Source organism: Crocuta crocuta, unplaced genomic scaffold (genome assembly GCF_008692635.1).
Source record: "Crocuta crocuta isolate KB4526 unplaced genomic scaffold, BGI_CrCroc_1.0 scaffold236, whole genome shotgun sequence".
In the NCBI taxonomy this organism is placed as follows: Eukaryota; Metazoa; Chordata; class Mammalia; order Carnivora; family Hyaenidae; genus Crocuta; species Crocuta crocuta.
In genome coordinates, this window is record NW_027530998.1 from 607928 (window position 1) to 635658 (window position 27731).

The 27731-nt window shown below is 36.5% G+C and overlaps 1 protein-coding gene across 3 annotated transcripts in view; it reads left to right on the forward strand.

Moving 5' to 3' along the window:
* Nucleotides 1-27731, forward strand: part of MRPL1 (mitochondrial ribosomal protein L1) — a 137488-nt gene that overhangs the window by 78962 nt on the left and 30795 nt on the right. For all 3 annotated transcript variants that reach the window (XM_077770547.1, XM_077770548.1, XM_077770549.1), the window contains one exon: nucleotides 16300-16406. In XM_077770547.1, coding sequence (XP_077626673.1) covers nucleotides 16300-16406 — 107 coding nt within the window. The remainder of the gene's footprint in view (nucleotides 1-16299; nucleotides 16407-27731) is intronic.

Sequence of the window (27731 nt, forward strand, 5' to 3'; positions counted from 1 at the left end):
ACTGTACTCTCTATGCTGTACTTTTCATCCTTGTGACTTAGTCATTCCATACCTGGAAGCCTGTACCTCCCACTCCCCCTTTACCTATCTCCCTCCTCCCCTCTGGCAACCCCATATTGTTCTCTGTATTTATAGGTTTTTTTCTACCAGTTTGTTTGTTTGTTTTTTTAGATTACACTTACAAATGAAATCATACAGTATTTGCCTTTCTTTATCTAACTTATTTCACTTATCATAATACCCCCTTATTACATCCATGTTGTCACAAATGGCAAGATCTCATAATATTTTATGGCTGAGTAACATTCCCTTGAATCTATATACCATACCTTCTTTTTCCATTCATGTATTGATGGACATTTGGGTTGCCTCTATATCTTGGCTATTATAAATAGTGCTGCAATAAACACAGGGATACATATATATGCTTTTTAAATTAGTGTTTTCATTTTCTTTGGGTAAATACCCAGCAGTGGTATTATTGGATTGTATGATATTTGTATCTTTAATATTTTGAGGAACTTCCATACTGTTTTCCAAAGGGGCTGCACCAATTCACTTTCTTACCAACAGTGTACAAGGGTTCTTTTTTCACCACATCCTCACCGGCACTTGTTATTTCCTGTGTTTTTGATTGTAACCATTCTTACAGTTTAAGGTTATAGCTCATTGTGGTTTTGATTTGCAGTTCCCTATGATTAGTGATGTTGAGTGTCTTTTCATGTATCTTTTGGCCCTTTTATCTTTGGAAAAATGTCTACTCAGGTCCTCTGCCCATTTTTTAAAAATTTATTTTTATTCTTATTTTTTAATGTTTATTATTTATTTTGAGAGAGTGACAGAGAAAGCAAGAGGGGGAGGAGCAGAGGGAGAAAGAGAGGATCCCAGGCAGGCTCTGCACTGACCGTACAGAGTACAGTGTGGGGCTCAAACCCATGAACTGTGAGATCGTGACCTGAGCTGAAATCAAGAGTCTGGCGCTCAACTGACTCAGCCACCCAGGCATCCCCCTCTGCCCAGTTTTTAATTGGATTGTTTTTCTGCTGTTCAGTTGTGTAAGTTCTTTATATATTTTATATATTAACCCACTATCAGATATATCATTTGCAAATATCTTCTCCTATTCAGTAGGTTGCCTTTTTGTTTTGTTGATGATTTTCTTCACTGTGCAAAAGNGCTACACATGGCCAGATTTCATTCTTTCTCATTGTCATGTAGTATTCCATGGTTTTTATTTTTTGGTGTGGTCCCATTAGATTATTTTTGCTTTGTTTCCCTTGCCTGAGGTGAAGTATCTAGAAAAATGTTGCCTAGGTTGACATCAAAGAGATTACTGCCTATGTTTTCTTCTGAGAGTTTAATGGTTTTAGGTCTCACGTTTATTTACTTTTTATTATATAAATTTTAGTTAACGTATAGTGCAATATTGGTTTCAGTGATTTAGCTAAAATGTTGCTCCCAGTAATAATCATTATTATTTCTTTTGCCACATTTACAGATCTGTTTTTGTTTTTTTTTCTTTTTTTGCTTCTTGAAACCTTGTTTTACACTGTACAATCTTAACTCACCTCCTTTCTCATTAACTATTCCTTCTTTGTCCTCCCTGTCTTCTTTATTCTACTTGTTTCTTCCCTATAATGTTCTTGGGTAAAGAAGAAAAGAGAATATTAGGGTGAAATACCTGATCATATAGTTTAGTTCTGATTAAGTCATTATGGAAATTGATAGAATTAGGGGAAGGGAAAAGGAAAAGAAGAGGAAAAAAAGAGAAGTAGAAGAACATAAAAGTACAAAGAGAAAATGAAGAAAGAGGAGAGCAGTTACATAGCAATAAGGGATAGTGGAGCCCTCGAAACAGCAGTAAAGATTTAACATTGGGCTATACTGAAAAGCAGAATAGAATAGTGGTTAACACAAACCTCTCTCAGTCTTAGGTTTATCACTTGCTTTGACTTCAAACCAGTTTAGTTAACATTTTTGTGCTTCTGCTTATTCATCTACAAAATGGTTTTCATGATAACATCTCTCTGTAGTGCTTTTATTATAATGTATGCAAGAGTTTAGCACAGACCTGGTGAGAGGTACATAATATAAATGAACCTCAATTATTATTGGCTCCCTGAAGTTCCCAAGGCAGCTGTTTGTTCTCTGCAATTACTTTAGGGATAATTCCTTATTTTTCATGCCTTCATAAATCATTTCTACCTTCATAGCCCATTTATTGAATAAGCACATAATAATTGAGTACCTACTATGTGCCAGGCAGTGCACTTAGTACTGAGGGTTGAAAGAAAAAAGATAGTTTCCATTTTTAAGGAGATAAAAATTGAGAGGTGAGAGAGGCAAGAACAAACTACTGCACTAAACTACAGAAAGTGTACTCATGTACAGTCTCCAAAGTGCTGAGAGGAGTGAGGGACTACTTTGTAGAATCAGATAATATAAAGAAGATAGCAGTTAAATTGAGAGGTTAAGCATGAATAAGTATTTTCTTTCCTGATATGCATGGAGAGAACCTTCCAGGTAGAGAAAATGGCCTCTACTAATGCACAAAAGTATGAGAAATTCAGTTGTATTCAGGAAATTATAAATACCTTTCTGCCATTTGGTACATAATGTTTTATCAGATAGCCGTGGTCAATGGGGTTAGACAGTGACAGGCAGTGGGCCAGATCATGGAAGGCTTTGTGTGACGTACTGTGGAGATTAGATTTTATCGTTTTTGCAGTTAGGAACTCTTGAAAAATGTTGTTCAGAAGAATAATTTAAGATTTGCGTATCAGAATGACTATATGTAGAAGCTGTGTAAGTGATAATGTGGGAATGGGAAAATGATGAAACTCAAAGGACAGAGACCAGTTGGAGGCTAATGCAGTAGGATAACTAAAAGATGAATACGGACAGAATCTGAGGAGTGGTAATAAAAGACAGAGAGAAAGAAGGCTGTTGTGGGGTATTGAGGAGCTAGAATCTACAGGAATTACTGATTAGATGTAGGAGGTAAGGGAAAGGGAAGAATCTAGAATGATTCCCTAATTTCTGTCTTGACTAGCCCAGTGTATATTATGAAATGTACAGGAGAAGAAACAGGTTTGAGCATGATCTTAATATCAGGTGGCAGAGGGAAGGTTGGCACAAATTTAGTCTGTTTTCCTGGAAGTCCCTATTAAGATGAAGTAGGTTGTGGTAAATAATGTGCACATTGTAATATCTACAGCAAGTAAAAAACATACACTAAGAGAGGAAGATTAAAACTAAGTAGAGGAATAAAAAATTAAAAACTTACACTAAAATATATTTACTTAAAAGAAAGGAAGGCAATAAAGGAATAACAGAGAAACATGAAATGAACAAATAGAAAACACATGAAAATAAAGACCCAAATCCAGCCATATCTGTAGTTTTGTTAATTGGAAATGGAATGAACAAACACTCCAACCAAAAGGTAGAGATAAAAAAACAAAGAAGAAACAATTCAATTATACGGTGTGTACAGGAGACACACTATATTCAAACATACAAATAGACTGAAAGTAAAATGATAGGTAAAAATATACCATGAAAACAGTTAAGCATTAGTGACTTGGATTGAATCTATTAATACCATCAAGATACATTTTTAAGATAAGGACTTTTAGGAACAACCTTATGCTAATGAAATGGGCAAATTCTTTGTAAGATCTAGAACACCAAAGTGTTGAGAAGATAATAGAAAAATCTTAATAGATCTATATCAACTAAAAAACTTAGTTTAGTAATTTACAGCTTCCCACAGTGAAAAGTTCAGGGCCACATGACTTCTTACCGGTGAATTCTATCCAACATTTAACAAAATAACACCAAAAATAACAGCAAAAATAACACCAATCATTCACCACCTTTTTTTTTTTTTATGTTTTATTTATTTCTGAGAAAGAGACAGGCAGCGTGAGCAGGGGAGGGTCAGAGAGAGAGGGAGATACAGAATCCGAAACAGCCTCCAGGCTCTGGGCTATTCCTCAGCACAGAGCCTGACGCGGGGCTCGAACCCACGAACTGTGAGATCTTGACCTAAGCCAAAGTCGGACGCTTAACCGACTGAGCCACCCAGGTGCCCCCACCACCTTTTGAAGAAAATAGTGGGGAAGGAACACTTACCAACTCGTTTTATGAGCTCAGCATTACCCTGATACCAAAAGTAAACAAGGACATCACAAGAAAAGAAAACTACAGACCAGTATCTCTCATGAGCATAGAAGCACAAATTCTTGTTTTTTTTTTTAAATACTTGTTTATTTATTTAGAGAAAAAGAGAGAGAGGGAGGGAGAGAGACCAAGCAGGCTCCACACTTAACATGGAGCCCAGTGCAGGTCTTGATCCCATGATGAGATCATGACCTGAGCTGAAAGCAAGAGTTGGATGCTACCTGAATGAGCCATCCAGGTACCCCAGAACCTGGGGGGGCACAAATTCTAAACAAAATATTAGCAAACTGAGTCCAGTATTACGTATATATGTATGTATGAATGAATATATATAAAGATTAGTGAACATTAACTAAGAAGGTTTATTTTAGGATTACAAAGTTGGGTTAGCATCTGAACATCAATATATATCATGTTAATAAAGGATATAGACCTTAAGATCATCGCAGTAGATGCAAGGAAAACATTTGAACAAAATCTAACAGTGTTCATGCTAAGAACTCAGAATATTAGGAATAGATGTGAACTTCCTTAACTTGACAAAGCACATCTATGAAAAATCAACAGCTCATATCATTCTTAGTGATGAGATCATTTAAGACTGAGTGCTTTCTACCTAAAATCAAGAACGGTAAAGATTTCTACTCTCACTACTTAAGTTCAGAATTGTACTGAAGGTCAGTGAAATAAAGGGCATACATATTGGAAAGGAAGAAATAAAACNTTTTCTACCTAAAATCAAGAACGGTAAAGATTTCTACTCTCACTAAGTTCAGAATTGTACTGAAGGTCAGTGAAATAAAGGGCATACATATTGGAAAGGAAGAAATAAAACTGTCCTTATGCCCAGAAGTTATGATCTGAAGTGTGTGTGAATACTAATAAGTGAATTTAGTTGAGGTTACCATATATAAGATGAATACACAAAGTCAAATGTATTTCTATATTAGCAGTAGCCAATCAAAATGAAATTTATAAGAGAATTCCTTTCATAAGAGCATAAAAAAGTCCAATAAAAATACTTAGGAATAAATTAAGCAAAAGATGTACAAGCCCTACTCACGGAAAACTGCTAAATGTTGATGAAAGTATCAGGAAAGGGACTGGCATTGCTATGGGTTTGGAGGATGATACTGTTACAAGGGGATTTTTCTTCAATTTTCTATAGATTTAATGCAGTCCCAATCAAACTCCTAGAAAACTTAAAAAACTTTTTTATATTTATTTTTAGAAATTGACAAACTTATTCTAATATGTAAGTGGAAATACAAAGGATTAAAAAATGATTTTAAGAAGGAAGAATCAAAAATAATTTTAAAAAGGAAGAACAGAATTGAAGGACTTGCATTACTTGCATTGCCTATAGTGCTACAGTAATCAGGACAGTGTAGTATGGCATAAGGATAGATCAAATATTGAGAGTTAAGAAAATAGACCCAAGCCTAAGGGACCACTGATTTTTGGTAAAGGTGCCAAGGTTATATGGCAAATGAATAGTTTTCAGTGAATGGTTCTGAAATTCAGGATAATCCCTTTCCTAACATCAAACACAAAAAATAATTAAAAATGGATCACAGATCTAATTCTAAGGGCTAAAGCCATGAAATTCTAGAAGAAGTTTTCTAGAATAAAGTTTTTATGGCCTTGGATTAGGCAAAGACTTCTTAGGACACAAAAAGCATAAGCCATAGAAGAAGAAATTGCTAAATTGGACTATAAAAAGTAAAAACTTTGCTCATTGAAAGACACCATTAAGAAAACAAAAAGTCACTGATTAAGTTAAAGTATTTGCCACATATATATCTGACAAAGGACTTATATCCAGAATATATAGAGAATTCTCACAACTCAGTAAGAAGATTATCCACCCACCTTTTAAAACAGGGGCAAAAAAAAAAAAAGGGCAGCTTATAAAATAAGATCTACAGTTGGCCATTCACTTGAGATGATGCTCAGCATCTTGGTCATTGGGTAAATGCAAATTAACATTAACAAGCTTTGGACAGAAGACAAAGAGATAGAAAAAGGAATATGTAAGGTCAAAGGAAGAAGATTTTGTTTTGGGATGAAATTGGCCTGAAAACTCAAATCTGCATCATTAACCCCAATCTATCACTTTTGTTCTGGTTTCTTATTCTTACTGTATAAACACTATATATATTTTTTTCAGTATTCTGTCAGAACCCTCACATCAGTATGTTTTAATGCAGAACTATTTCTATTTTCTCTTAAGCTGTATTCTTTCACATTCATCTTTACAACATCACTATGATATCAGATTCAAAATTATGAACTCATTAATTTGTTCATTTTTTAAATGTTTTTAAAACATTATTTATTTTTGAGAGACAGAGACAGAGCATGAGTGGAGGAGGGACAGAGAGAGGGAGACACAGAATCCAAAGCAGGCCCCAGGCTCTGAGCACAGACACGAGCTTGAACCCACAAGCCGTGAGATCATGCCTGAGCCTAAGCCAGACCATTAACTGAGTGAGCCACCCAGGAGCCCCTTTGTTCATCCTTTCAGCATACATCTGTCCTTTTGTATTCCTTACTAATTACTTACCTACATTTAGATAGAGATATCAAGCAGATAATTGGAGATCATGAGAAAAGTTGTGTCCAGATATATAAATTTGGTGGTTATCAGTGGATAAATGGTGTTTATTAAAGCCAGTGTGATTGAACAGAAAGAGAGGTCAAATGACTCAGCCCTGAGGTAATTTAATCTTTGTATATCACTTAGGTGAGGGTGGCTGAGCCAACAAAATTGAGTGGAATAGCCAGTGAGAGTAGTGTTTCAGACTACAAGTAAGGGTATTTTAGGAAAAGTAGAGATATACTCTGAACTGCTCTTGATAGGTCAGGTTAGAGGAGCGCTGAGAAATGATTATTGGATTTGTCATTGTGAAGGTCATTGGTGACCTTGACAGTATTATTTTCTGTGGATGATGATAACCTGATTGAAGTAGGTTTAAGAGAAAATAGTAGAGGAAATAGAGAAAGAGACAGCTGTTTTGAAAACTTAAACCCTTTTTTTTTTTTTTTTTCAAATTTACATCCAAGTTAGTTAACATACAGCGGAATAATGATTTCAGGACTAGAATCCAGTGATTTATCCCCTACATGTAACACCCAGTACTCATCCTAACAAGTGTCCTCCTTAATGCCTCTTGCCCATTTAGCCCGTCTCTCCACCCACAACCCTTCCAGTGCTCTCAGTTCATTCTCTGTATTTAAGAGTCTCTTATGTTTTGCCCCCTCCCTGTTTTTATTTATTTTTGCTTTCCTTCTCTTATGTTCATTTATTTTGTAACTTAAATTCCACATATGAATGAAGTCATATATTTGTCTTTCTCCAGTTTCACTTAGCATAGTACACTCAAGTTCCATCCACATTGTTGCAGATGGCAAGATTTCATTCTTTTTGATTGCCAAGTAATACTCCAGTGTGTGTGTGTGTGTGTGTGCGTGTGTGTGTGTGTACCACATCTTCTTTATCCTTTCATCTGTCGATGGATATTTCAGCTCTTTCCGTTCTTTGGCTCCTGTCGATAGCACTGTTAAAACATTGGGGTGCGTGTGCCCCTTCGAAACAGCACAACTGCAGCCTTTGGATAAATACCTAGTAGTGCAATTGCTGTGTCATAGAGTAGTTCTATTTTTAATTTTTTGAGAAATCTCCATACCGTTTTCCAGAGTGGCTGCACCAGTTTGTATTCCCACCAGCAATGCAAAAGGGTTCCTCTTTCTCTGCATCCTTACCAACATCTGCCATTGCCTGAGTTGTTAATTTTAGCCAGTCTTAACTAGTGTGAGGTGGTATCTCATTGTGGTTTTGATTTGTATTTCCCTGATGATGAGTGATGTTGAACATTTTTTCTTATGTCTGTTAGCCATCTGGATGTCTTTTTGGAAAAGTGTCTTCATGTCTTTTGCCCATTTCTTCACTGAATTCTTTGGAAAAATTGTACTCGTAAGGGAAGTATTGGATGGTTGCTGAAAGGTAATATGAAGTTGTAGACTTGTTTTATTTTAAGATGGGAGATCTTAGAGGTGCCTGGATGGCTCAGTCTGACTTTGGCTCAGGTCATGATCTCACAGTTCATGAATTCTAGCCCTGCATTGGGTTCTGAGCTGACAGTGCAGAGGCTGGAGCCTGCTTCACATTCTGTGTCTCCCTCTCTCTCTGCCCCTGCCTGCCTTGTGCTCTCTCTCTCTCAAGAATAAATAAATAAACTTAATTAAAAAAGAACTTTTATCCACTTTCTTTTCTTTTCTGTTTTTAATATAATTTATTGCCAAATTGGCTAACATACAGTGTAAAGTGTGTTCTTGGATTTTGGGGTAGATTCCCAGTGTATATCGCTTACACACAACCCCCTTTGCTCGTCCCAGCAAGTGCCCTCCTCAGTGCCCATTAACCATTTTCCCCTTTCCCTCACCCCCAACAACCCTCAAATTGTTCTCTGTATTTAAGAGTCTCTTATGGTTTGCCTTTCTCCCTATCTGTTTGTAACTATTTTTTTTTCACCTTCCATTCTCCTATGGTCTTCTGTTAAGTTTCTCAACATCCACATATGAATGAAAGCATGCTATCTGTCTTCCTCTGACTTGACTTATTTCACTTAGCTTAATACCTTTCAGTTCCATACAGGTTGCTGCAAATAGGATGATTTCATTCTTTCTCTATATAAACCACATCTTTATCCATTCATCCAAGTCGATGGACATTTAGGCTCTTTCCATAATTTGGCTATTATTGAAAGCACTGCTATAAACATTGGGGTGCATGTGCTCCTATGAATCAGCACACCTGTATCCTTTGAATAAATTTCCACTAGTGCTATTGCTGGGTCATAGGATAGTTCTATTTTTAATTTCTTGAGGACCCTCCACACTGTTTTCCAGAGTGGCTGCACCAGTTTGCATTTCCACTAACATTGCAAGAGGGTTCTCTTTTCTCCGCATCCTCGCCAGCATCTTTTGTTTTCTGAGTTAATTTTAGCCACTCTGACCAGCGTGAGGTAGTATCTCAGTGTGGTTTTGATTTATATTTCCCTGACGATAAGTGATGTTGAACATCTTGGTCTGTTGGCCACCTGGATGTCTTCTTTGGAAAAGTGTCTATTCTTGTTTTCTGCCCGTTTCTTCACTGGATTATTTGTTTTTTGGGTGTTGAGTTTGGGAAGTTCTTGATAGATTTTGTATACTAGCCCTTTATCCAGTATGTCATTTGCAAATATCTTTTCCCATTTTGTCGGTTACCTTTTAGTTTTGTTGATTATTTCCTTTGCAGTGCAGAAGTCTTTTTATCTTAATGAGGTCTCAGTAGTTCATTTTTGCTCTTGATTCCTTTGCCTTTGGAGATGTGTCAAGCAAGAAATTGCTGTGGCTGAGGTCAAAGGGGTTGTTTCCTGCTTTCGCTTCTAGGGTTTTGATGGTTTCCTGTCTTACATTTAGGTCTTTCATCCGTTTTGAGTTTATTTTTGTGTATGGTGTAAGAAAGTAGCCTAGTTTCATTCTTCTGCATGTTGCTGTCCAGTTCACCGAGCACCATTTGCTAAAGAGACTGTCTGTTTTCCATTGGATACTCTTTCCTGCTTTGTCAAAGATAAGTTGGCCGTACATTTGTGGGTTCTTTATTCTATTCCATTGATCTAGGTGTCTGTTTGTGCCAATACCATACTGTCTTGATGATTACAGCTTTGTAGTAGAGGCTTAAAGTCTGGTATTGTGATGCCTTCTGCTTTAGTTTTCTTTTTCAATATTACTTTGGCTCTTCAGAGTCTTTTGTGGGTCCATATAAATTTTAGGGGTTGGTTGTTCTAGCTTTGTGAAGAATGCTGGTGCAATTTTGATTGGGATTGCATTGAATATGTAGATTGCTTTGGATAGTATTCACATTTTAACAGTATTTTTTCTTCCAATCCATGAGCATGGAATGCTTTTCCATTTCTTTGTGTCTTCTTCAGATTCCTTCATAAGTTTTTTATAGTTTTCAGTATACAGATCTTTTATGTCTTTCATTAGGTTTGTTCCTAGGCATTTTATGGTTCTTGGTGCAGTTGTAAATGGGATCAATTTCTTAATTTCTCTTTCAGTTGCTTCATTATTGGTGTATAGAAATCCAACTGATTTCTGTACATTGATTTTATACCCTGCGATTTTGCTGAATTCATGTATCAGTTCTAGCAATCTTTTAGTGGAGACTTTTGGGTTTTCTATGTAGAGTATCGTGTCATCTGTGAAAAGGGGAAGTTTGACTTCTTCTTCGCCAATTTTGATGCCTATAATTTCCGTTTGTTGTCTGATTGCTGATGCTAGGATTTCCAACACTATGTTAAACAACAGTGGTGAGAGTGGACATCCTGTCATGTTCCTGATCTCAGGGGGAAAACTCTCAGTTTTTCCCCATTGAGGATGATATTAGCTGTGGACTTTTCATACATGGCTTTTATGATGTTTAGGTGTGTTCCTTCTATCCCACCTTTCTTGAGGGATTTTATTAAGAAAGCATGCTGTATTTTGTCACATGCTTTTCCTGCATCTATTGACAGGATCACATGGTTCTTATTCCCTTAGGATCTCTTGTAGGGCTGGTTCAGTGGTGATGAATTCCTTCAGTTTTTGTTTGGGAAACCCTTTCTCTCTCCTTCTATTCCTAATGACAGGGTTGCTGAATAAAGGATTCTTGGCTGCATATTTTTCTTACAGCACATTGAAAATTTCTTGCCACTCCTTTCTGGCTTGCCAGGTTTTGGTAGATAGGTCTGCTACTTGTGTCTACTCTTGTAGGTTAAGGCCCATTGTCCCTAGCTGCTTTCAGAATTATCTCTTTGTCTTTGTATTATGCCAGTTTCACCATATGTCATGCAAAAGATTGATTCAAGTTACATCTAAAGAGAGTTCTCTGTGCCTCTTGGATTTCAGTGTCTTTTTCCTTCCCCAGATTGGGGAAGTTCTCAGCTATGATTTGTTTAAGTACACCTTCGGCCCCTTTCTCTCTCTTCTTCTTCTTATGGAACTCCTATGATACTGATATTTTTCCATTTCATTGAATCACTCTATCCCCTTGTGGTCCAGAATTTTTTTTATCTCTCTTTTTCTCAGCTTCATCTTTTCCAATAATATTATCTTCTATTTCACTTATTCTTTTTTTAAAATACAAATAGTTTATTGTCAAGTTAGTTTCCATATAACACCCAGTGCTCATCCCAACAAGTGCCCTCCTCCATGCCCATCACCTCCCTCCCCCCCACACCCATCAGTCCTCAGTTTGTTCTCAGCATTCAAGAGTCTCTCATGGTTTGCCGCTCTCCCTCTCCCCCACTATTTTCCCCTTCTTCTCCCCCATGGTCCTCCGTTAAGTTCCTCCTAATCCTCCTATATGTGCAAACATATGGTATTTGTCCTTCTTTGCCTGACTTATTTCGCTCAGCATAACACCCTCAAGGTCCATCCATGTTGCTACACTTGGCCAGATTTCATTCTTCCTCATTGCCATGTAGTATTCCACTGTATAGATAAACCACATCTTCTTGATCCATTCGTCCATTGATGGACACTTAGGCTCTTTCCATGTTTTGGCTATTGTTGAGAGTGCTGCTATGAACATTGGGGTACATGTGCCCCTATGCATCAGCATTTCTGTATCCCTTGGGTCAATTCCTAGCAGTGCTATTGCTGGGTCATAGGGGAGTTCTAGTGTTAATTTTTTGAGGAATGTCCACACTGTTTTCCAGAGGGGCTGCACTAGTTTACATTCCCACTAACAGTGTAGGAGGGTTCCCGTTTCTCCACATCCTTGCCAGCATCTAGAGTCCTCTAATTTGCTCATTTTAGCCACTCTGACTGGTGCTATTTCACCTATTCTCTCCTTTGCCTCTTCTACACTGTCACTGCTTCTAGTTTATTTTGCACCTTATTTACAGCATTTTAAATTTCATCATGACTATTTTTCAGTTCCTTCATCTCTGTAGCAATAGATTCTCTGCTGTCTTCTATGGTTTTTTTTTTTTTAAGCCCAAGGATTGATCTTATAACTATTATTCTAAATTCTCATTCAGTTATATTGTTTATATCTGTTCTGATCAATTCTTTAGTTGTCATTTCTTCCTGGAATTTCTTTTGAGGAGAATTGTTCTGTTTTGTCGTTTTGGCTAGTTTTCTGTCTCTTATGTGTTTTAAAAGCTTCTTATGTGCCTTGCACCTGTGAGCACTACTATATTAAAGAGGGGTCATATACTGCCCAGGGCCTGGCCCTTCAGGTGGTGTTTTGTGGAGAGTGTTACTTGCTCTCTGTTGTTGTGACTGTGGTTACTTTATCTCCCTACTCATAGTGATGTTTTGGACCCTCCACCAAGTATGCTTTGATTTGTTCACCAAACGTAGCCCTGGAAAAGAAAACGAAACAAACAAAGAAATAAACAAAAACAACAAAGCCCCCAAAACACCAGCTACAGCAAAGAATGGGGTGGTGGCATGGTTGATGGAAGAGTCATTATCCCATACAAAGAGTGATATGACAGGTGGGGGCTAGGGAGGGTGGGGAAAGAAAAGAAACCTGACCAGGCAGAGAAACTCTTGTGGTTTAATCCAGAGAGAGAGAAGGGAAAATAAAGAAGGAGGTATAGACAGGTATAAAGAGAATAGATTAAATATGTCTGCTTAAACAAACCAACACCAGAAAAACCAGACTAGAGGAGGGAAGGAATAAGAAGGATGAAAGGAAGAGGAAAAAATATGTATATAATAAGAATTGTTCAAGAATTAAGTCAGAAAATCGGGGTGCCTGGGTGGCTTAGTCGGTTGAGCACCCGACTTTTGCTCAGGTCATGATCTCGCAGTTTGTGGGTTNATTAAGTCAGAAAATACAAAACCTCTGGGTGCCTTGGAACCAGTGGCCGTGCTGGTCTGGAGGAGGGGCTGTCTGATTCATCAGGGTCAATTCTGTTCTGGTAGATACGCAGTTACCAGGCCTGAGGGTATGTGGTTTGGTGTAGGCAGGTCCTACCTCCATCCACTGTGGGCCTGTTGTCCATTCCCTGAAGCCCCACCTTGTTTGTGATGGGGAGAAAAATGGCGATACCCCATTCCCTCCTCCACGGACCCCGTGCCCCAGTCCACTCTGTTCTTGCTGTCCTCCCAGTGCCACGGGCATGAACTAGGCGGTTTGTCCCGCTCTGCCCAACTCCTGCACCCCCCTGGCTCTTGGCTGGGATTTAAAACACGCTGTCTTAAAAGATCCCAGTCTGTGTGTCCCAGGCAAGAGCCTTTCCCCACCATCTTACAGTGCAGTGCACCTGGTTTGTCCCACTCTGCTGACTCCCTGTGCCTTCCTGGTGCTGGCTGGGATTTAAACTCGCTGTCTAAAAGGGCCCTGCTCTGTACACCTCAGTTCCGGGGAAGTGCTGCTCCCTATCCTGATATATGGCCTCTGGCTGGCTGTTGCAGGCAGGTTGGCCTTTGAAAAGTCATATACCTTCTTCCCACAGCACTCTAGTGAGGGGATCACTTTCTCTCACTGAGGACTGCTCCTCTGAACGAGTTACTGAGCTGGGGGCTGGCTCTGTTCCCCACTGGTGTGCAAACGGGGCAGCTGGCCCCTGTCTAGAGAAAGCCCCAGTGTTAGAGATTGGCTCTTTCTCAGTCCCAGTCTGTGATTTTTCTCTTGTCCAGATAAAGTCCTACTCTTCCTCAGCCTCTCTTTCTCATCCTTTTAACTCTCCACAGAAGGGGATCCCTCTCACCCGTGCTTTTTTACACGGTCCTTTTTATCTCTCTTAGTTTGCAGTCACACACCTATGGCCCTCCAGGTTGTCCCCGTGGATCCCTGAAGACATCTTTGTCACTCTGCAGCCTGGACTTTTGGAATTCAAAGTCCTTTGGCCTCAGCACTGCTGTGTTTGAGGGACAAGGGAACTTTGGGTCCCCCTACTTCTCTCCCATGTTGAATCTCCTCCCAAATAAGGTTTTACTCTAGCCCCAAAGAACCAAGGTAGACTCTCACCCAGGACTCCACTTTTTATCTACTTTTATGTAAAATTCACTTAACCTGCTTGACCATAAAAAAGAGAAAGGAACTAGGAAAATCACAAGATTTAGCAGTAGAAATAATAATTACAGTGACTGATATAGTCTAGAGGCAGCACATTATTACTCAAATGGCTCTAGAAGCTGGCATGAAAAAAGAGTTAAGAATTGAAATTCAATTTATTGGATTCTAATATCACTGTCCTCCATTATGGTAGAAAAAGAAATGCAACTGAATATAGAAAGGAGAAAAATGAAATCAAGGTAAAAATTAAGAATTTTCGTTTTTTTTAATGTTTTATTTATTTTTGAGAGAGAGAGAAACAGCGTGAGAAGGGGAGGGTCACAGAAAGAGGGAGACACAGAATCTGAAGACAGGCTCCAGGCTCTGCGCTGTGAGCACAGAGCCTGACGTGGGGCTTGAACCCATGAACTGTGAAATCATGACCTGAGCCGAAGTCAGACGCTCAACTGACTGAGCCACCCAGGTGCCCCAAAATTAAGAATTTTTAAAGGATCACACTGAAGACATCAAAAATAAACTGAACCTTCCTATTCTTTTGGCATGAACACTTAACTCAAATTTAATACATAAAAATACATGTTTTTTTATGTTTCAATTTTGTACATAGAAAATATGAATTATTTTAAGAATAATAAATATAATGAGAAATGTATGACTACAAAAAAACCCACACCATCATATGTCTCCAATAATTCTTCCTATGATAAGTCAACATGAAGATCTTATTGTAGAGCACAGTATATCTTCAGCATACATAACTTCCAAGGATCATCTGGGGAGTTGTTTAGGAACATTTTACTGTTAATAAAAGCAATTATCCATGAGGAACTTTAAATCTGGTTGTAATTGATGGGGGAGAAAAGGGATGTGCAGATGGAAAAACTACTTTTTCAGTATAACATTCTGATGTAACTAGTACTAAATAGTATGACCAATAGTGAAATATAAACAGCAAGAATAGTGGCATACAAAAAAAAAGACACCCAATTAAATCATCTGTATCTCTACTTAAACTTCTTTCTTAAGAGTAGGGCTTTACACACAGTGAGAGCTCAAGAATTATGTTGACTAACCTGAGTCTATGACCACACTTTCCTTCCTGTCACTACAAATGGATCACACCCCTCCCTCCTCTCTACTACATTGTCAGTTTTCTTAGACATACGTTCCTAAATTATTGTGGCCAATTTACAAACTTGCTATAATATCTCCCATCATTTTTTTTTTTTAAGTTTATTTATTTATTTAGAGAGAGAAAGCACAAGTTGTGGAGAGGAAGGGACAGGAGAGAGAAAGGGGACAGGAGCCACTTAGGTGCCCTGGTAGGTAAAAGGTTCTTAAAAGATTTCAAGAGTGTGCTGTTCGTTTTTATCATAGAAAATTTTATAGATTTTATTTTAATCTGTCCTTAATGTTTTTAAAGTATGATAAGCATCATCCTTGCATATACTTATTGGTTATTTATTACTATGCAGCAATATTATCACAAGTTTAATGTCTTAAAACAACACACATTTACTTTCTCATGGTTTCTGTATGTTAGGAATATGTGAACAGCTAAGCTAGGTCCTCTCCTTCAATGTCTCTTAAAGCTTCAATCAAAATATCAGGGCTGTGGTTTCATCTGAGACTTGACTGGGGAAGGATCTGCTTTTGGACTCATATGGCTTTTTGGCAGGATTCAGTTCCTTGCAGGCTGCTAGATTGAGGGCATTTTCATGTCTTGTGGCCCTTTTCAGATGTCAGCTTACAACATTGCAGCTTGTTTCTTCAAAGCTAGTAAAGAAAAGTCTTCTTCAAGATGAGCATTACAGTTTAAGCATTCTGTTTCTTGGTTAGAAGCAAGTTGCTGCTCCCATCTACACTCAGGGTGGAAATCATGAAAGGGCATGAACACCAGGAAATGGGCATGATGGGGGCCACTCTAAAGTCTGTCTGCCACAACTTATTTGCTATATCTTAATATTTGATGAATGTTTGTTTCTCTTATTCAGTAATTTTTGTTACTTGTTTATATGTAGTGATAACTTTGGATTTTTAATCTTTCTAACCAGAGTCCATTGGCCGTGACATCCCCAAAATGCTTGAATTATTTAAAACGGGACATGAAATTAAGGTAGATGAAGAAAGGGAGAACTTTCTCAAGACCAAAATAGCAACAGTAAGTTACAATGGAAATTACTAAATTACCATTTTTTATTGTTTAAGTGACTAATAATTTCATATATACAAGTCCTTCAAACTTATTCTTATCATCAGCATCAGGAATAGCATTAAATATATAGATAGATAATTTTTTATTCTTTTATTCTTTTGAGATTGAACTCATAAGTTTTAATAGTACTTGAAAATTCTTTCATGTGCCACTCAATGATAATTACTTATACTTTGTCTCATTTGAATATTTTATGTATGTATTTTTTTGCTTTCAAACATTTTAAGCTTATTGAGAGTAGGATTAGATCTTTTATTTTTTTTAAATTTTTTTAATGTTTTTAATTTATTTCTAGGAGAGAGAGAGAGAGACAGCGTGAGCAGGGGAGGGTCAGAGAGAGAGGGAGTCACAGACTGAAACAGGCTCCAGGCTCCGAGCTGGCAGTCAGCACAGAGCCCGACACGGGACTCGAACCCACAAACTGCGAGATCATGACCTAAGCGAAAGTCGGACGCTTAACCAACTAAGCCACCCAGGCGCCCCAAGAGTAGGATTAGATCTTGCATATCCCTTGTGGGACATTGCATAATGCTGAGCCCATTGTGGGTATTTAATACTACTTTAATGGAATTGAGTAATTTGCTTTATTTTTATGAATTGTTTTCATTATCCCTGCTTGTGTTTTAAAAACTGTTTGCCTACATATAGAAGACACTGGAACTCAATTTTCAAAGCTGTTTGTAGGACACTGGGTTTTTTGTTTTTGTTTTTGTTTTTCCTGGAAGGGAACACTACACAAGATTTCTTTTATTTTGAAATAATTAAAGATTCATATGAAGTTTACTTATTTATTAAAAAAATTTTTTAAACATTTATTTATTTTTGAGAGACAGAGTGAGATAGAGCACCAGCAGGGGCAGGGCAGAGAGAGAGAGAGTGGGGACACAGAATCTGAAACAGGCTCCAGGCTCCTAGCTATCAGCACAGAGCCTGACGCAGGGCTTGAACTCATGGACCTTGAGATCATAACCTGAGCCAAAGTTGGACACTTAACCAACTGAGCCACCCAGGCACCCCTAGGATTCTATTATAGATAATATCTAGTTTATAGGACTGTGTTTTTAGATATATAGTTATTTGCTCATATCTTTTCTCTAAGTTTAAAAATATATTTTGAAAGAGAAAGAATGTGTGTGTGTGTGTGTGTGTGAGTGTGAGTGAGTTGGGGAGAGGCAGAGAGAGAGGGGGAGAGAGAATCCCAGCCAAGCTCCACACTGACAGCACAGAAGCCCAATGCAGGGCTTGAACTAACGAAACATGAGATCATGACCTGAGCCAAAACTAAGAGTTGGATTCTCAACTGAATGAGCCACCCAGGTGCCCTGCCAATATCTTCTTTTATGCTAAAGAATCTCAAAATATTTTTTTCCTGTTCAGTAACCATAGGAATAATAGTGATATTGATAATAAAATTTAAAAACTGCCTAGCAAGTGCCAGGCACTATTCTAAACACTCTTCATATATTCTTTTTTTTTAATCTTCAACACTATGAGAGGAAAAATTATCCCCATTTTATAGATGAAGGCATGGAAGCCCCAAGAAATCAAATAATTTTTCCAAGTTCTCACAGCTAGGATAAGGTAGAAAAGATATTTGAACATTGGCAGTCTTTGCAAGAGTCCAGGCTTTTTATCTAGAAGCATCTTGTCTCATGCCTGGGATTATTTGAATAGCTGTTATTCCTCTTCCCATCCTGCTCTTAAGAGGAATTCTGCACTAGGGGGTGCCTGAGTGGCTCAGTTGGTTAAATGTTGGACTCTTAATTTTGGCTTAGGTGATGATTTCACAGTTCATGAGATCGAGTCCAGCACTGGGCTTTGCACTGGCGCTGTGCCTGCTTGGGATTTTCTCTCTCCCCCTTTCTCTTTCTCTCTCTGCCCCTCCCCTGCTTGCTTACTCTCTCATTTTCTCTCTCAAAATAAAAAAACAAAACAAACTAAAAAAAAAGAGGAATCCTGCATTATAGCTAGTAGTCTTAGATAGTAGTCTAAGCTAATTAAGCTATGCCCACTAGATCATCAGAAGTAGAGAAGAGGCACTCAGCGTTTTATGGAAGAAAACTTGCTTTAGAAAGAGGGCAAAGCAGATTTAATCTCACCAGGGATTGAGAAACCCCTCATTGCCATCATTACCATCAAAGCTTAGCACTAATTTGTGTGACATTGTGCTCTGCTAGAATCTGATGTTGCACTTTCCTTATTTCCAAAAGGCCCTTGTCAATGCTTCTTGTTTGTTTGGGATGACAACATTGTAATGTAAACAACAAAAAATGCCAAGTTTATGAAGATTTTCTAGAGCTGTAGAGAAGTATTTTTTTTTTTTTTTAATGAGAGCATGAGCAGGGGAAGGTCAGAGAGAGAGAGAGAGGGAAATGCAGAATCTGAAGCAGGCTTCAGGCTCTGAACTAGCTGTCAGCACAGAGCCCAATGCGGGGCTCGAACCCATGAACTGTGAGTGAGATCATGACCTGAGCTGAAGTAGGATGCTTAACCGACTGAGCCACCCAGGTGCCCCAAGACTTAGGTTTGAATGCCTGTCTTACTACTTACAGGATGGCAGACTTTAAACAAGTTTCTTAATGTTGTTGTGTCTAGATTTCCTGACCTATAGAATTTATATAGTAATATTTATTTCACAGTGTGGTTTTGAAGATTAAATAAAAATTTGAAATGGTAGCAGCAATTATTTTTCCTGTTTTGGTTGTACTTTTGGAGACTATTGGACATCTACAAGATTATTTCTTTCCATATGGATCCCTCCTTTTTCTTAAGGTTTTCACTATATTCAGTAGTGACTAGTTTATATGGATCTTGACTCAGTGTATGAGAAACCTTAGCATTCGTTCTTCTCAACAAATAACCATTGTGATTAAGTGATTACATGAGCTCCAGGTCAGGCTACTTGTATCATTCAGAGATAGAAAGCTTTTTCTTAATGAAAAATTAATTTCTGTGTTTAAAAAGAATCTTTTTGAATATTATATAAATGTTATAGTATAGTAGGAGATTAAGAGAGTGGATTTTAAATTCATATTGTCTGGATTCAAAATCCTAGTTCCAGATTAGAATCGTGTTGTCATGCTCCCTGAGCCTCAGTTTTCCCCCCATTTTCCATTTCTCTTAAATGCAGAAAAGTTATTAATAACACATACTTTCTAAAATAGGAAGGAGTAGTTGAGATAATGGCATAGTAACTATAAAGTAGACTTCTATTTTTGGCTAACTTAGAGTAACAGGGACCTGATTTACTCTTTTACCTAAGACAATCACCATTACCTTGAATGCAAAACCAAGCAAAGAAAATGACATTCTAATATCATTCATGAACATAGATGTCAACATTATAAACTAAATTTTAGCCAGTAGGACTTAGCAATATATAAAAAGGATAACATGTCATCACCAAGAAGGGTTTATCCTAGGAATGATGACATTCAATGTTTGTCCATCTCAGTAGATACAGAGAAAGCATTTGACAGAATCCAACATTCATTCCTGATTAAAAAGTCTCGGCAAACTAGGAATAGAAGTTAATGTCCTCAACCTGATAAAGGGCATCTAAGAAAAACCAACAGCTGACATTATACTTAGTAGTGAAAGACTGAATACTCTTCCTCCTAAGACCAGGAGGAAGATAAGGATATCCACACGAAGTGCTTCTGTTCAGCATTGACCTAAGGATTTTAGGCAGTGTAGTCAGGCAAAAAAGAGGCATCTCATTGGAAAGGAAAAAGTAAATTAGTTATTATTCTCAGATGATATCTAGCAACTAAAACAAAGAAGTAGGTTAAGTGAGGTTGCAGAATACAAATATATAAAAATCAATTTTGCTTCTATATAACAGCGGCAATTAGAAATTAAATTTCAATAATAATATAGTTTATACTAATACCAAAAACTAGGAAATACTTAGGGATAAATCTGACCAAAGATGTGAAAGATTCATATACTGCAAGTTTCAAAACATAGTTGAGGGAAATTAAAGAAGATCTAATAAATGATGAGGTGTACTATGTTTATGGATCAGTAAAGCTAATATTGTTAAGATGTCAGGTCCCCAAAGTAATGTATAGATTCAGCACATTCTCCATCAAAATCCTATTTAGCCTTTTTTTTGTAGATACTGGGAAGCTGATCTAAAATGCATATGGAAATACAAAGGATCTTGAATAGCCAAAACAACTTTGACAAAGAGCAAAGTTAGCAGTCTACCTGATTTCAAGATTTATAAAGCTACAGTATTTAAGACAGCGTGATACTGACATCAAAAAAGACAAAATGATAATGGATTGAACAAGAGTCCCAAGAAACCAAAACAACATATATATGGACACTTGACTTTAAACAAGTTGCAAAGCCATTTTTAACGGGGAAACATTAGTCTCCTTAAGAAACAGTACCTGAACAATGGGTATCTGTATACAGTAAAATGAATTTTGACCCATTATTTCATTCCATATATAATTAATTCAAATGTATCAAAGACCTAAATGTAAAGCCTAAAGCCATAAAATTTATGGAAGAAAAAGTTGAGTTAGGGAATGGTTTTTTTAGATGTGACATGAAAAGCATGATCCACAAAAGAAATGGATAAATTGCACTGTATAAAAACTAAGTGTTTGCTCTTTAAAAGACACTGTTAAGAGAATGAAAAGATAAATTACAGACTAGTATGAAATATTTACAAATCATCTAACTAATAAATCTACAATGTATAAAAAGCTCCCAAAGCTCAATAATAAAACAATCAGTTTTAAAAATCAACAAAACAGGCGCCTGGGTGTCTCAGTCAGTTAAGCGTCCTACTCTTGATTTCTGCTCAGGTCATGATCTCACAGTTATAGGATTGAGCCCCGTGTAGCGCTGTCAGTGCGGAGTCTGCTTGGGATTCTCTCTCTCCCTCTCTCTCTGCCCCTCCTTCACTTGTACTCTCTCTCAAATAAATACATAAACATTTTAAAAAATAAAAATATAAAAATCAGCAAAAGATTTGAACCTTGTCAGGGTATGACAAACATACAGCAAACAGATGACAAACACACTAAAAGATGCTCAACATTATTAGTTGTTATAGAAATACAAATTAAAACCACAATGAGATATCACTATACATCCATTGCAATGATTAAAACGAACAAGACTTACCATAGCAAGTATTGGTAAGGGTATGGAGAGACTGGAACACTATACTACTGTGGTAGTGTGAAATGATACAACCTCTTTGGCAAACAGTTTGGCAGTTTGTTTGGCAGTTTAAGAAATTTAATAGCCACCTGCTAGATGATCCACTTTTAAATATTTACCCTGGACAAAATAAATGAAAACATATGTTCATACAAAGACTTTTTAATGTTTATTTTCGAGAGAGAGAGAGAGAGAGAGAGAGCATGAGCGGGGTAGCGGCAGAGAGAGAGAGGGAGACACAGAATCGGAAGCAGGCTCCAGGCTCCGAGCTGTCAGCACAGAGCCTGACACGGGGCTCGAACCCACAAACTGTGAGATCATGACCTGAGCCAAAGTCAGATGCTCAACTGACTAAGCCACCCAGGCACCCCCATACAAAGACTTCTGAACAAATGCTTATAACAAATTTATTTGTAATAGCTAAAAACTGGGAACATTCCACATGTCCCTTAACAGGTGAATGTGCAAACAATCTTTGTTATATCTATATAATAGAATATTCTTTAGTAATAAAAAAATGATACATACTTTAACATGGATGAATTTAGAAAAGATTATACTGAGTGAAGGAAGCCAGACAAAAAGGAGTTCACACCGTATGATTCTATTTATATAAAATCCTGGCAAATGCGAATTTGTGTAGTGACAGAAAGCAGACCAGTAGTTTCTCTGAGCATTGGCGAATGGGGAGGGGTGGGAAGGAGGGATTAAAATGGGGCACAAGGAATTTGGGGGATGACTGACATGTTTGTTATCCTGACTGATTATGTGTTCTTGAGTATATACATATGTCAAAAGTTAATGGACACTTTAAGAACGTGCAGCATATCCAATGGAATACTGTTTAGCAATAAAAAGAATTGAACTATGGATACGTGCTCTGATGTGGATGAATCACAAAAGCATTATGCTCGGTGAAAGAAATCAGACATAGAAACCACATACTATGTGATACCATTTATATGAAAAGATGAAAAGTAGATGAGTGGGCAGGGACAGGAGCAGTTAAATAGGCATTAACAGTCATGTTCATGAGGGTGATATTGGGGTGATGAAGATGTTTTATAAACTGATTTGTGGTGATTGTTGCACAACTTCATGAGCTTACTAAAAAATCATTGGAAATGTAAATTTAAAAATGGTGAATAATATGATATGCAAAATATAACTCAATTAGGTGAATAAAAATATGCAGTATGTCAAATATACCTCCTATAGTTACTTAAAAAGGAATAAAAATGTGTTTACAATTGTATCTAAAATAACTATTACATGAATTTTATTATAATTTTCAGAGATAAATTTTAAGCAAAGTAATGTATCTTTCTTAAAAGTTTGAGATTTCCATGAGTGATGTTGGAAATACAGTTGGAAATTTTGAAGATGTGAGGGTTTTTGTTCGTTTTTGCCCCCCGTGTGATATGAGGACTAGATTTAGAGGGAGTATGCAGATGAAAGAGCACTGACAGCATCACATGCCTATTAGAGTTCCTCATTCTGGTATCTAGAAGGAAGAAAGGTGTCTAGAGCAGGGGTTGTCCCCTATAGCCCATGGGACAAATCCAGTTGTGGACTGTTTTTGTACAGCCTGTGACTAAGAATGCTCCTTACAACTTCAAGAGGTGGTAAAAAATAGAGAATTTGCTACAGAGATTATTATGTGGCCCACAAAGCCTGAAATATTTAAATTCTGTATCTTTAGAAAAAGGTTTGCTGATCTTAATCTAGAAAGATGTTTTTTGGGAGAGTGAAATGTATTACTTTTGTGTTTCTATTTGCCTGTAGAGGAGAGATTATCTTACTTTAGTTAAATCATTTTGATATCCCTTGTTACAATTCTCAAAGGGTCTATACTGCCACATTGCTTCAAGATCCAGTTCTAGTATTGATGGAATATGAAATTGATCTTGATTAGTTTAAGCTGGTTTTCCTTCTGTATTAAAGTGTTAAGTATAATCAGTTGAAAGATCTTTCTTATTTATCTGACTTGAAGATTAGTATCATGGGTATTAGAACTCAATTACTACTGAGTAGTAGTATTTTGTATATCAAAATATACTGCCTTTGTATATCAAAACTGTAGAAGTGCTCTTATATCCAGCTAATACCTAACACTTGTCAGCAATGTTACTACAGGTAAATTAGTTTCTTTCCTAATCTTTCCTACCATTTGTACCTATAATTTGCATATTCATGAAATTGGTTATGACTGCATGCTATCAGATCAAATGCTCATATCAGTGAAATTGCCTTTTAAATGATATGTTGAACATCATGCAAGAACAACAGGTTATCATTGAAATATTTTTTTTTTCAGTCATATTACTATCATATTGTGTGTACTTTTCTCATAGTGTGAAGAATATGTTGGTTGGGATAAAAGTAAGCTGCTAAGTGATCAAATTTAAGGGAAAGATTTCAAAGCATAAAACTAAAAATAAAGATTCATGGGAGAAAAAACACATTTCTTTAACTGAGCCCTAACTGTTTTTAGAATTATAGTTCTTTCCACAAAAAAGAAATGAAACTAAGGTAGATTCTTTAAAATGTTGAGACATAATTATATACCTCACTAGTGTATATATTCTAAGTAGCAGTGGTTTAGTATCAGATTAATTAACTTCTAAATTTAGATAATTTTAAAAAGATTTATATGAGTTTATAATATAGAAAAGCAATATAATAGTCATGATTCTATTGCCTGGACTCTGTCAACTCTGTTGGCATTTAAAGATTTTCAAAATAATATATACACTTCATTAAATTTAATACAGTTTACAAAAAGGAAACACCAAAGCACCTCTCCGTGCGATGTTTTCTTCTAGAATTTTATTAATAGTTTTTTGTTGGGGCACCTGTCTGGCTCAATTGGAAGACCATGCAATTCTTGGTCTTTGGAGTCATGAGTTTGAGCTTGGGTGTAGAGATGTTGGGTGTAGAGATTAACAAATAAATAAACTTAAAAGAATATCTTTTTGTCATTCTAGAAATGTTAAGGTATAGCGTAAACACCCTTAGAAAAATTTACTTACATACAAGATGTTATGTCACACACACTGTTCCATAGCTTTCTTTTCCACTTAAAATAGCATGGATATCTTCAAAGATGCAAAGAGATCTGCTATGTTTTTTTTAATGTTGTGTAGAATTGTATTCCCTTGCGTGCATGTATAGTAATCAGTTCCCTATCAATGGACCTTTAGATCATTCCCAATTTTTTTCTCTTACAAATTAATACTTTACTGACATTCCTACAAATATATATTTCTGGTTTTTTCCAAGTATACCCATAAGTTAAATTTCTAGAAATAGAATGTATATTCAAAAATTTATTATAGGTATTGCTAAATTACCCTCTAAAATGTTAACACTGATCTATAATTCATCCAATGGTGTGTTATGGTGCCTCACACATTCACCAGCATTAGATATTATTAAATGTAATCACTTTATCGGTTTTGTTAGGTGATATATTACTATATATCATGTGTATGTGAGTATGTGTATACTTTTAACAGCTTAAAAATTCCAAGGTAAACATTACCATTGTTTTCTTCTTTGGTTATAGTTTTCTTCTGTTCTACTTCTTAAAGATTCTGAGTTTCCTCATGTACCCTCCTCTCCCCATTCTTGCTCTGTTTTTCTCACTTTTCTAGGCCTGCTCTGATTCTCTACCACTCTTTTTTTTCTGTGTGGGCTCCTATGACTCCTTTTGATGTGGATCCTGTCTGACTCACCTCACCTCACTTGCTTTGCTACTAGTACCTACTAAATGAAATTGACAAGACCTATAGTCATTGAATGTTGATTCCTTGTAAAATTGAAGTGTGTTTACAAACACTGAGATTCCCTGACATTTGCTAATTACTGAAAATAAGATCTTTTCTATCCAGTGTTTGGGACTGATTTTTCTGACCCATAAGGAACTAGAGATTTTCACTGTTTCCTATATAAAAAAAAAAATCCCCATTTATTGATTTTTTCTTAGAGAAACAGAGAACTCTATTCTCTGAATAGGAAAAATTAATAGTTTATTTATAACCTAATTGAATAAATAAAAACAAAAAACAACCAATTTAATGTATAAATTTTATTTAACAAATATTAAGTACTGACTCTGTGCCAGACACAATGTGATACAAAAAAGAATAAGACCTTTTTTCTTAAGAAAGACACCTAGTAGTGAGATAAATATGGAAACAAATTATAGGAAAGTGTGATAAGTGTAATAATGGAAATACATATAAAATATGAAGGAGTTGCATTTTATAAAAAAAAAAGCAGTGATTTATGTGATCATGTCACAGAGTAGTTCAAGAATGCCTTCTATGAGGAGTTTGAAAATATACACCAGGTAAATAAAGGATCATTTTTCATATTTTAAAATAATACTCAAAATGACAAGTGGACTCCTATACATCCCTATTGGTTCAGCTGTTTTAAGGGACCAAATAACAGTGACTTAACCACTATAGAAACTTAACTTTTCTCCCAAGTTTGAGCTAGTTAGTAGGCAGCTTAGGGTTGTTCTGCCCCAGAGTCATCCAGGGGTCAAGGTTCTTTACCTTCCCACCCACTAACCTCCAACCCTTGTTTGTTTGTTTGTTTTCCATTTCCTAACATTTTTTATTCTGTGTGGTTGAATATTGCCAATACCATGTATAGCCTTTGTGAAGGAGGCAAGAAGGAGGTGGAGAGCAAGCATCTTTCTTTCAAGCATGTGAACCAGTGACCTTATCAGTTCTGTTCCAATACCATGCTTCAGAGCTTACTCACATGGCTTTAGCCAGAGCTCTGTGCTAGCTGAGTGCTCCTGTGTCTAGAAAAAAATTTATTTAAAAAAAGACTGGCTGGATTTGGGAAATAATTACGGTTTTGGCACAACCAAGGAGGAGCCAAGAAACCTAAAAGAATAAGAAAATGAAAGGAACTTTTGTTCATTTTGTTTATTGCTGTATCCCCAGTTCTTAAAATAGTACCTGGCAAATCATAGGTGCTCAATAAGTAATTGTGGAATGAATGAATGTACAAATGTATGAATAATAAAAGCTACTGCCAACTGAAGATCAGTTGGAAATAATTAAAAGCCATTTTAAATGTATATATAGTGAGTCAGTGTCTTTTATAAGAATTTGACTGATTTTGCACCCAACTTTTCAAACAATCTTAATGGAATAATATTGAAAGTAAAAATTTTAATTCCTCGAATTTCTCAGAATGAGAGTCAGAGTTAAGAGTCCTCTATTTATACAAATGCTTAGCCTAGTGTATATTTTGACATTACACAACAAAATTAAACTGTGTCCAGATATTAAAGCATAAACCTGCCAGAATAAAGACTTTGAAGTAATTTTCAAAGGGCGCCTATTAGTATTTTATAATGTACCACAAATCCATTTTTTGTTAGCTATGAGGCTTTCAGAACATGCCTTATTTTTTTCTCACTGATAGATTTCTTGTGTGATGCAACATACTTGGCCTCTAGCCTACTTTTTCCGGAACATTTCTAAATGTAATTATAGAACAGCTGCCTTGTTGATTGGCTGTCTTGTTATTTTCCTTTATTTCTTACTGTTTTCCCTTATTTTAAGGTAGAAGTTCTTTCTAATTTTCTGTTAATATTGGATTTTGCATTTTACAAAGATAAATAGAATACTTTTATATTTATCAAATACTAAAATATTCTCTGTCTCCTTTCACTTTGGTTAATGTTGACTGCCTCACATATTTCAAAAACAAGTGTTAATGTTGTAGTTGCTAAGAATGGTGCAGATCAAGGGACGGAACTTTTTATTAAGAAGAAATTACTAGAGCTATAAAATATGGCACATTAAGACTTGTAGTAGGAAGCATTTATCCAGAAGAGAGGACATGTATTATAGTTTAAAGGAAAATTTACAATTACTTACCTGGTGTATTTAACCTGTCATACTATTCAATATCATAATGAATTATATGCCTTTCATGGCCTATTATATATACTCCTAAAAGAGCCTATAAAATCAGACCCATGTTTCTCTGTATATGTTTTCAAGTAGCAACTAAGCTAACTTTTATGTCTGAATCCAGTTTATTAGTATCTTACAT